General features: G+C 59.2%; 1 protein-coding gene across 2 annotated transcripts; it reads right to left on the reverse strand.

Annotated features, from left to right (window-relative positions):
* Positions 1-369: 369 nt before the first annotated feature.
* TLDC2 (TBC/LysM-associated domain containing 2) lies at positions 370-11,071 on the reverse strand. Of its 2 annotated transcripts, XM_083801313.1 has the most exons (6): positions 4,843-11,071; positions 3,812-3,973; positions 2,814-2,966; positions 2,548-2,643; positions 1,889-1,962; positions 370-1,798 (listed from the first exon to the last, which is right to left on the reverse strand). In XM_083801313.1, exons 1-6 carry the CDS (start codon positions 4,873-4,875, stop codon positions 1,663-1,665), a joined length of 654 nt encoding a protein of 217 aa, XP_083657439.1. In that variant the 5' UTR covers positions 4,876-11,071; the 3' UTR covers positions 370-1,662. The 2 variants fall into 2 exon arrangements, with proteins under 2 accessions (XP_083657439.1, XP_083657440.1); XM_083801314.1 differs by lacking the exon at positions 2,814-2,966.
* Between the last annotated feature and the right edge of the window lie 34 nt (positions 11,072-11,105).

Here is an 11,105-nt window from a genome sequence, read left to right on the forward strand (position 1 = left end):
GCTCTGTGTCAAGTGGGTGTGGAAGGACGGTGGCTCTTCCAATAAGGGCAGCTGGTCAGAGGAGCTGGGAACACCAGATAGAGGCAAACCTGATGGACACATGGTGAGGGAGGTGGTGATAAGAACAAATATGGTCCATAACACTCGTTCGTAGGGGTGTGGGGAGGGGGACAATGCTTATTTTTTAAGTTGGGAGAATAAAGAAAGGGAGACAAACACATGGACATAAAACCTGGCCCGTTAGTGTTAACAAAGACAATAACCAGACATGAACCTTGTCGGTCATGCTAATTGATGGGCTCCCAAGAAACTGCAGCACCAGGTCAGGGTGTAACCCTGAAGGTCCCCAGTGGTGGAGGGTGGGGGGGGGGACGGACACGACTGTGTCAACTGATGGGACGATGTGAAGGGGTAGGGAATCAGTGCGGAACAGAGGAGGAATAGACAAGGGTACAAGACCGACCAGGTACTGGACTGTGCTCCAGCACCAGGCAGGTGGGTCCTCAACACCCGTCATTCACCAGGGGACATTCCTCAACACCCATCATCTGCTCCCCTGGCCCTGCTGCCCCATGGTGCCATAGCTGGAAGCTGTGCACAAGGCAACAATTTTCTGCACCTTGGAGATCAAAACAGAGAACAAGGCTTGGGCAGGGGAGAGCAGCTTTGGGGGCGGGGGGAGCAAGGGTGGGAAGGAAGACAGGGTCAGTTTGTGCAGCAGGGTCCAGCACCAGCGCAGTCCTGCTGGGGCTCTTCACCATCTCAGTAAATGACTTTTGGAATAGGTTGAGTACTGAAATAGCCTGCAAGGAGAGTAAACAGCCATAGAGCATCTCAGATGGGCTATGGGAGGCTGAAATGGCTGGTGACGTTCCATGCAGAGATGTGTAGAGTAAGGTGGGTATAGTTAAAGTAAGGCAATCTGGACTTGGTGGGATCCAAGTTTCACATAATTACAGGTTTAGGGTAGAAACTGAGGACATGTGAAAGCACGGTGTTATAGTGGATGCTTCAGCTTAGTCCCCAGCCACTCCTCTCCCCCCAGTAGTAAATCAGGCATTACAAGGCAGATGTGAGGGGCCAAACTGGGAGGAATGTCTCATGCATGGGAGGGCTTGCACCCACTGCCTGAGCCATCGACCAGGATGTGTGTGCATGCATGTCTGCTTGTGCGGCTTTCTTTGTACGACTTCGTGGTGCAATTACTTGTCTTCATGACAAGGACAAGGCTTGGAGCATGGCTCTTCCCATTTATTGATGGTCAGCCCCCTCTCACCCACCAGCCCCGATGCCACCATCCCTATGGCAGCAGCCAGCAGGGCAGAGGCTGTCCCAGCTACTTGGTTGTGCTGGCAGCACGCTGCTCTCAGAGTTTGCTGCTTCATCTGGACTCGTGCCCTCTTGGGAAGGCTCTGCCCCATCCCTGCCAGGCCAGGTCCTTGGGTGCTACAGGCAGAGCTGGCATGGCAGCAGCACTGTGGGGCTGGCCTCCTGCAAGGGTCTGTCCCCTCGCCCTTCGCTAGGCGTGTGTGATGGGGACATTTGCAGGGCTGGGGAGCAGGAGGCAGGTGTGGCCTTCCCCAAGCACTGTCCCGGTGGGCGCCGGAGGCGACTGGCCCCGTGAGCCATCAGTTCATGCTCTTCCCCTGGCACCGGTGTCCGTCAGGCCAGGCCCCACACCTCCAGGTCCTGAACGCAGAAATCCCCCCGCGACGAGAGGCTCTCATTGTTGAAGGTCTCGCAGGGGTAGCTGCCCCCATGGTGCAAGTCCCCGTCCAGCCACAGCCCAAACCTGCCACTGGAAGGTGCAGAGGCTGTGCTCAGCTGCGGCCCTCTCCTGCTGCCGGCCGCTCGGCCAGGGGAGCCTCTCAGCAGCTGGGACCCCTACCTGCCCCCGCCGACCATCAGCAGGTCCACATCTCCCTTCATGAAGAAGTTGTTCCTGCCCGTCCACCTGAAGACCTGTGGGGACAGCAGTCAGGCCACCCTGTCCCTGTCCCTGTCCCAGCTGGTAGGGCCGGGCCCTGCGCCCGTCAGTCACGGCTGCAAGGCTCAGAGCCTGGAGCCCTGCAAGGAATGGCTGCAGCCGCAGAGCCGGGCACCAGCCCCCAGCTGATGGATTCGCTCCCTGCTGTCCCCAGGATCCTTCCCGGGCTACTGCAGGGTGGCTCAGGTCTGGGATGGGACAGTGCCCCCTGACACGTCCCCTGCGGGCCTGTCCCCACCAGCAGCCCTCGGAGCCCTTTCAGGGGACAGCTGCCTTCCCACTGATGTCACCATCAGACATCAGCCCCCTCAGACACACAGACCACCCCCCTTCCTCCCCCCTCCCCCAGCTGACATCCCGCTGGCTGGGTCCTGGGGTATGGTGACCTGGTGCCTTTGTTCCTGGTTGACCAAGTGCGGCTGCATTGCCCTGGCCCATCCCCTGGACCTTTCAACAGCACCTCAGGGTTCTTCCAGCAGGGACGGGCCATGGAGCATTGCTGGCCCCCACCCTCAGGACCCCCCCGCCCTTTCCTCTGACCACACAGCTGCAGCCCCCACCTTCAGCTCTGGGGCGAAAGAGAAGAGGAATGTTTCCCCTGTGCCGTAAAATTTGTTGCTCATGTGAATGGTGGTAGCGAAGAACGCCCCGAAGGCCTGGTAGGGGGAGAGAAGAGCAGATGCCAGTGCCGCGGGGTTGAGGCATGAACTGTGCCAGGGCTCTCTGGCATGACTCCATCCTGCGAGCAGCAGCGAGGACAGACCCAGGCCTGCGTGAAGCTGCTGTGGTGCGGGGGATGCTGTGGGATGACCGGTTCCGGACGTACCTGTGCATCGGTGTCTCGGATGAGCAGCAGTGCAGGGGAGCTCGGCGGGCCGGCACGCCGGTACAGGGTTCTCAGGCTGAAGCCATCCCGTGCAGTGCAGTACAGCAGGCGCCAGGGCTGCTGCTGCAGCCGGGTGGGCAGGTGGGGCCCCAGCTGGGGTGGAGCGGGCTCAGCGGGGCTGTTGGGCTGTCCCACCTCCCCTGCACCTCTGCCGCTCCCAGCTGTCTGCGGGGGGGGGGCCCCAGCCTGGGCAGCAGCCTGTCTCTGCTCCCGCAGCACTCTGCAGCACGCCTCCCCGCCCCCCAGCCCCCAACCTCCCACGAGGCACACCCCACCCCCAGCATCCTCCCCCCACCAAGCACCCTTCCCTTGAAGCATTTTCACCCATACTCATATGCCCAAGAGGTGTTCCCAAGCAGCCTCCCAAGACATCTGCTGGAGCATTCTTCCCCCAGGTGTCTTCCCAAAAGGTCGTCCTGAGCATCCTCCCGGGGCTCCCCGAGCATTCTCACCCTAAGCACCCTCGTGGGAAGCCCGAGAACCTGCCCAGATACAAGCAGGAGACCAGGCAGCTGGCTCGGAGTGAGGTGTCCCACATCTCTGCCCTCTGGTAGGGTGTGGGGCCTGGCACCTCCAGGGCTGTCCCCCAGATGAACTGGGTCCTTGGGGAGCCGCAACCTGGCCAAGGCACGGCCACCTGTGCCTACCTTCCCCTCACCCGAGCCCATGCAGGGGATCTGGCAATGGGGGCACTGCGCTGGGAACCCATGTGGGGGCTCCCCAGTTTTGGCTCCCTCTTCTCTGGCAGTGCCAGCCCTGCAGCCCTGCTCACTGCCTCTGCTCCTCCAGGAGGAGCACTGGGCCTCGACCCGGGGCAGGGGGACCCGACTGTCCCTGGGGATGGGGACCGGGGGGGGGGACGGCATCACCCATCCAACCTCACGCTGGCACGACTGTGGCTTGGCAGTGGGGGGGGAGCCGAGTGAAGGGCTCCTCACCTCCTTTGTCTCCCTGTCCCGCAGGATGCGGCTCGGTGTGCTCAGCACCAGACCACACGGCTCCTCCAGGGCTGCGGCTGCAACCGGGGCCCCCTCCCAGCCTGGTCGCCCCTCGCTGTCCGGCTCTGCGCATCCCATGGGCAGGTCTTCATCCTGGTCGGCCTGGGGGGCGGAAGGAGGTGAGTGCCTACCTCCCCCCCCCCCCCCCCCCCCCCCCCCCGCCCCACACCTCCCACCCAGACCAGCAGCCTTGCCCCAAGGGAGCAGTGTCCCCAAAGCTGCCCCGCACAGGGGTCTCCCACCCTGTGCAGGCTCCAGGTGAAGGGGTCCCAAAGGCCTCTGCAGCCCTTGGACCCCGGGGTGGGTGCTTGGCTGGGCCCGCTCCCAACACTGCCGTGCTGTGCCGTGCCATGCCCTGGCGCCCTGCCAGGCGGTGCCACCATTGCACGGAAGTTCAAGGGTGCAGGGCCACCCAGGGAGGAGATGCGGAGGAGGAGAAAGAGGAAGAGGAGACAAGGAGAGGTTTCCACAGCCTCAGCTCAAACTCAGCACCCAGCAGAAGAGCTTGCAACGGTGATTCCCAGTTGTGCCCTCCCCTCCCCTGCCTGCAGCAGGACTGGCCCCATGCATGGGGATGTTGAAGAGCCTTGGGCCAGGCGGCAGTCCCGGCCAGCCATGGGATCAGGTTAGCTGTGGGCGCAGCCTGCACCCCTGCTCAAGGACAGGGGGACAGTGGGGCAGAGTCAAGCAGCTCCTCCAGCTTCCCCACGGGGGGAGACAGGCAGAAAACACCCCAGGGGACCAAAGGACAAGGGGGAAAGGCAGGGGCAGCCCCAGAAGGACCGGGGACCCGCTGGTGCTTAAATCACAGCAGGGCTGGCTGAAGGGCAGAACCCCAGTGTGCCCCATCTCCCCCTCACCTCCCCAGGGGCAACCCCACAAACAGCATCTGTCTGTCCGCCCGGCTGCACGCCCCGGCCCTGACGCTGCCAGCACGTGCCCCACGCCAGGCACCGCAGGGCCAGACCTACCAGGAGGTGGTAGCGGGCACGGAGCCCCCTCATCCTGGGTGCTCCTGGGGTGCTGGGAGCCGTGCTGCCAGGGACACCTCACCGCCACCCTGGGTTAATGTTCAAGCGCACTGGTGTGACGCAGGGATGGGCGTGGAGCCCCACAGCCTGGGTCACCGAGAGGTGTCCTCTGCAGAGCTGGGCTGGGTGGGCAGGTGTCCGCCTCCACTTGTCACCGTGTGGCCGGTGGCTGTCACCCCCTCTGCACCCTGGCTTCCACGTGGGCTCAGCTGATCACCAACAGTGTGGGGAGCCCTTGTTTTTGGGATCAACAGGCAGGTCGCACTCCGTGTTGCTCTTTGCAACATGACTGTTGCAATAGTTGTTACCTGTCAACACCGAGCTCTGAGGCCAGCGCAGCCCCAGAGCGGCACAGGGCACGGCGCCTCGCGCGGGGCTGGGTGGCCTTGGGTCATGTCCTGCGGCCAGGCAGCCGGGCGAGCTGGGGCTCTGGGCCTGCAGCAGGAGGGAAACCCCAGGCTGTGGTGTCCCCTGCCCTGGGCAGGGGCTGCTGCAAACTTCGAGGGACTGTGGTGGTCCCATGGTGACCCTCTCCTGCAGCTGTCCCAACACCCGTGCTCCCAAACAGTTGGCACCAGGTGAGCCTCTGGGCCCAACCTTAAAATAACTTCCCTTTTATGCAGATATCAGACAGTAATTAAAGGTGGTTCCAGTGCGAGGCAGCACCCCGCATGGTAGCACGATGGCTGCAATGGCCTGCTCCTGCCTTGCTGCATGTTGCCTGGTCCCCCAGCAGCTTTGGGAGGATTTTTGGGGGGTCCTGCACCTGGGGAGGAACAACCCCAGGCAGCAGTACAGGTTGGGGGCTGATCTGCTGACGAGCAGTTCCGTGGAGAGGGACCTGGGAGATGTGGTGGACAACAAGTTAACCATGAGCCAGCACTGTGTCCTTGTGGCCAAGAAGGCCAATGGGATCCTACCCTGCATCAGGAGGAGCATGGCCAGCAGGTCGAGAGAGGTGATCCTGCCCCTCTGCTCAGCCCTGGTGAGGCCACACCTGGAGCACTGTGTCCAGTTCTGGGCTCCCCAGTACAAGAGGGATGTAGAACTTCTAGAGAGGGTCCAGCGTAGAGCCACAAGGATGATTAAGGGATTGAAGCATCTGTCTTATGAGGAAAGACTAAGTGAGCTGGGCGTGTTTAGCATAGGGAAAAGGAGATTGAAAGGGGATCTCATCAATCTCTACAAATACCTGAGGGGACCATGTAAAGAGGATGGGGCCAAACTCTTCTCAGTGGTGGCCTGTGATAGGACAAGGGGTAATAGGTATAAATTGAACCACAGAAGGTTTCATCACCATATGAGGAAGAACTTTACAGTTTGGGTGACAGAGCACTGGGACAGGTTGCCCAGAGAAGTTGTGGAGTCTCCTTCTCTGGAGATATTCAAAAACCTGCTTAGATGTGATCCTGTCTAACATGCTCTGGGTGACCCTGCTAGAGCAGGGGGTTGGACCAGATCTCTGGAGGGCTCTTCCAACCTCACCCATTCTGTGATTCTGTGATTTTGAGAGCTGCGCCCCATCCCCATATCAGGACCTGTGCAGGCCCATGGGCCCTCACTGCCCTGGTCGGTGGCTCCTCGCTTGCCACCCCCCATCCCCATGTCCCCACCACCAGGCTCTGATGGTGGCACTGGGCATTGGGGGTGTGGGGGGTGTCCCAGCTTAGCATCCCAGTGCTTGGCACAGCTGGTGCCTCAACAGCCTTGTCTGGCACCCCTCACCAAGAGCCCCATTAAAGTTCAGGACTGGGCAGCCAGTCCCTGCCTGAGCTGCCACAGGGAGGCTGTCCCTGTCCCCTTCCCTGTGCTTGTTGCTGGCCCCATCTCTTGCCCAGGCTCTGTGGTGACACCAGCACGCGCGGTGCAGGACCCTGTCCATGGGTGCAGGGACCATGGAGCTGCACAAGTGTCAGCTGCGAGGGGAGCATCCACATGCAGAGTCTTCCTTCCTTTCAAGAAAAAGCAGCTAAAGGACCAAAGTCTTTCATGCCACTTTCAAAGTCTTCCTTTCTGCCAAAGGCCATAAATTTATATTCAAGCTCTGCCGAGCAGCCTGTAAACACTCCTGTCCCTTTCTGTTTAGGGGTGATGATGCTCAGTGTTTCATCCACTGCTTGCCCTCACCCACAGCATTACCCATGCTCAGGACTGCTTGTGTATGCAAGTTTGGGACTCACGACCAGTTTTGTAGCCAGATTTGGGACCGGCTCCCCAGGAGACCCCGCTGGAGCCAGCCTGGGCATGGCCAGGAGAAGGGCCGTGGGCACAGCCACAGGAACAAACTGGTGCAAACTCTCCCCTTCATGCCCACAAGACACCAGAGCCTCCCCAGCCTGGTGCTGGCAGCCTCACACCTCCCTCAAGTACCCCACGGTGATGTCTGGGGTGCGAGTGCCCTCCCTTAGGTAGTGACTGCTCCGTGAGCCGGGCTGTGAATGCCTTCTCCTGGACAGAACGATCTGTGCACCTTTCTGTGTCCCCAGAGCCCTCCAGGCATCTCTTAGCATTCCCCAGAGCCCCCTTTCGCATACCTAAGTTTGCTTTTTGGTGTGCCTTGGTGCTACCGGTCTCCTCTAGCTGAATCAGCATTTCACAGAACCATAGGATGGTTTGGGGTGGAAGGACCTTAAAGACCATCCAGTTCTAAGCCCTGCCCAAGGGACAGCTCCCACCAACCCAGGCTGCCCCCAGCCCCATCCAGCCTGGCCTTGAACACACCCAGGGATGGGGCATCCACAGCTCCTCTGGGCAACCTGTGCCAGTGCCTCACCACCCTCACATTAAAGAATTTCTTCTTAATGTCTAATTAAACCTACCCTTTTTTTAGTTTAAAGCCATTACCCTTGTCCTATCCCTACATTCCCTGACAAAGAGTCCCTCCCCAGCTTTTCTGCAGCCCCTTTAGGTCCTGTCAGGCTGCTGTGAGGTCTCCCCGGACCCTTCTCTTCTCCAGGCTGAAGAACCCCGCCTCCCTCAGCCTGTCTTCATAGGAGCTCCAGCCCTCTGATGATCCTCGTGGCCTTCCTCTGGACTCGCTTCTACAGGTCCATATAGAATCATAAAGGTTGGAAAAGCCCTCCAAGATCATCTGGTCCAACCACCCCCCTACCACCAATGTCACCCCCTAAACCATGTCCCTAAGCACCAGGTCCAACCTTTCCTTGAACACCCCCAGGGACGGTGACGCCACCACCTCCCTGGGCAACCCGTCCCAATGCCTGACTGCTCTTTCTGAGAAGAAATGTCTCCTCATTTCCAACCTAAACCTCCCCAGTCACAACTTAAGGCCGTTCCCTCTGGTCCTATCACTAGTCATCTGTGAGAAGAGGCCGACCCCCAGCTCCCCACACCTTCCTTTCTGGTACCTGCAGAGAGCAATGAGGTCCGCCCTGAGCCTCCTCTTCTCCAGACCAAACACCCCCAGTTCCCTCAGCCGCTCCTCACAGGACTTGTGCTCCAGGCCCTTCACCAGCTTTGTAGCCCTTCTCTAGACATGCTCCAGGGCCTCGATGTCCTTCTTGTAGTGAGGGGCCCAAGGCTGAACACAGCACTCGAGGTGCGGCCTCACCAGAGCAGAGTACTGGGGACGATCACCTCCCTGGCCCTGCTGGCTACACTATTCCTGACACAAGCCAGGATGCTGTTGGCCTTCTTGGCCACCTGGGCACACTGCTGGCTCATGTCGAGGCCAGGATCAATCAGCACCCCCAGATCCTTTTCCTCTGCACAGCTTTCCAGCCACTCTGCCCGAAGCCTGTAGCACTGCATGGGGTTGTTGTGGCCAAAGTGCAGGACCCGGCACTTAGCCATGTTGAACCTCATCCCCTTGGCCTCTGCCCATCGACCCTGGCCAGATCCCTCCTGATTTTTTTCTCTGCACAGCTGACAACTTCCCTGTACTCTCCCCAAGTTGCCAGCCCCTTCTTCCACCAGACATAAACTCCCTTTTTCTCCCAGACACTCAGCAGAAGTTCCCTGTTCAGCCACTCCAGTCTTCTTCCTGCCAGCCCATCTTATGGCACATGGGGACAGCCTGCTCCTGAGCCTTTCAGACTTCCTTCTGGAGGAGCATCCAGCCTTCCTGGACCCCTCTGCCCTTCTGGACTGGCTCCCAAGGGACCCTCCCTACCAGTGTCCTGAACAATTCAAAGTCTGCCCTCTGGAGGTCCAAGGTAGCAGTTTTACTGACACCCTCCTCCCCTCCTGACTTCACCAAGAACAGAGAACTCTACCATTTCATGGTCCCTCTGCCCAAGACAACTCCTTACCACCACATCTCCCACCAGTCCTTCTCTGTTCGTGAACAGCAGGTCTAGCGGGGCACCCCTCTGGTAGGCTCACTAACCAGCTGAGTCAGGAAGCTGTCCTCCACGCACTCCAGGAACCTTCTAGGCTGCTTCCTCAGGGCTGTGTTGTATTTCCAGCACATGTCCGGGAAGTTGAAGTCCCCCATGAGAGCAAGCGCTGACGATTGAGTGACTTCCACCAGCTGCTTACAGAACGCCTCTTCTGCCCCTTCATCGTGGTTTGGCAGTCTATTACAGACCCCCACCAGGATGTCCGCCTTGTCGGCCAACCCCCTGATCCTTAACCACAGGGACTCTACCTTATCATTCCCAACCCTGAGCTCAACAACATCAAAACACTCTCTAATACAGAGAGTCACGTCACCTCCCCTGCTAAGTTGCCCGTCCCTTCTGAAGAGCTTGTAGCCATCCATTGCAGCACTCCAGTCGCGGGAGCGGTCCCACCACGTGTCAGTGTCGGCGACAAAGTTATAGCTTGCCTGCTGCACAATGGCTTCCACCTCCTCCTGTTTGTTGCCCATGCTGTGTGCATTGCTGTAGATGCACTTCAGTTGTGCCATTGCCCTCACCCCCAACCCTGGGACTCCTCCCCCAGGCTCACCTCTATCAAGCCTCATTGCATCTCCGTCCCCCTTCATACCTAGTTTAAAGCCCTCTCAATAAGCCCTGCCAGCTCCTGGGCTAGAATCTGTTTCCCTCTTTGAGACAGGTGGGACCCATCGACAGCCATCAGGCCAGGTGCCGAGTAAAATTCCCCATGATCAAAAAATCACAAATTCCTGCAATGGCACCAGCCTCTCAGCCATGTATTGATCAGCTGGGCCTTCCAGGTCCGCTCAGTATCCCTCCCCATCACTGAAGGGGTACAGGAAAACACCACCTGAGCACCCACTCCATCCAGTAACCTCTGAAGTCCCTTTTGATAGTCTTCAGGCTTCTCTCAGCAATTTCACTGCTGCTAGCCTGACTTTTATTGTATTACCCTAAGGGGTAATAATCAGAGGGCAAACAAGGTCAGGAAGTTTTCTGGCTATGTCCCTGACCCAGGCCCCAGGGAGGCAGCAGACTTCTCTACGGGTAGGGGCCGGCTGACATATGGGGCCCTCTGTTCACCTCAGAAGGAAGCCACCCACGACAATTACCCTCCTGTCCTTCTTGGTGGAGGCAGTCTTGAGGCGTGGAGTCGACTTCCTTGCCCTAGACAGCTTCCTGTGTAGACTTTCCCCCCACATCCTCACCATCCTGTCCCTAGAGCTCCAGGGCCTCAAACCCATTGTGTAAGGGTACCCGGGGAGGTGAGGTGGGTAGGGAGGGGGCTCGCCTGTGATGCTGAGCAGGGAACCTGTTTCCATTCCTTTCCTTCTCTCAGGTCCCCTCCCTCTGCCCAACAGCGACAGGGCAGGGGGTCCATCACTATTAGGGGTGTGTCACCCCGGTGCCTTTCTCTCAGGCATGGCAGGGAGTGACTCCACCAGTCGAACTCCTGCTCACACTCCCTGGTGATCCTTAATCTCTCCACCTCCTCCTTGAGCTCTGCCACCAGGCTGATCAGACCCTCCACCTGCTCACACCTCATGCAGGCAGTATCTCTGTCACCCAATTGGTTTTCTGGGCTGCAAGCACCCACATTTGCCGGCTCATGTTGAGCTTCCCATCAACCAACACCCCCAGGTCCCTCTCCTCAGAGCTGCTCTCAATCCATTCTTCACCCAACCTGTAATTGTGCTTGGGATTGCCCCAGACCAGGTGCACGACCTTGCACTTGGCCTTGTTGAACTTCAGCAGGTTCACACAGGCCCTGATTAAGGATTTCCCCTTAAATCCTTGGGAGTATTTATCCTCCTTAAAGTGGCGTGGCAAGGCATCCTGGTCTCCTCTCTCCATGTACAACAG

Source organism: Anser anser (assembly GCF_964211835.1).
Source record: "Anser anser genome assembly, chromosome: 16".
NCBI lineage: Eukaryota > Metazoa > Chordata > Aves > Anseriformes > Anatidae > Anser > Anser anser.

Excerpts from the sequence above, each read along its gene's own strand:
- TLDC2 (XM_083801313.1), bottom strand. The coding sequence starts at position 4,875 with ATGAGGGGGCTCCGTGCCCGCTACCACCTCCTG. Across the intron at positions 3,974-4,842 it reads GTGCCCGCTACCACCTCCTG|GCCGACCAGGATGAAGACCT; the intron begins GTAGGTCTGGCC and ends TCCGCCCCCCAG. Across the intron at positions 2,644-2,813 it reads TCCGAGACACCGATGCACAG|GCCTTCGGGGCGTTCTTCGC; the intron begins GTACGTCCGGAA and ends TCCCCCTACCAG.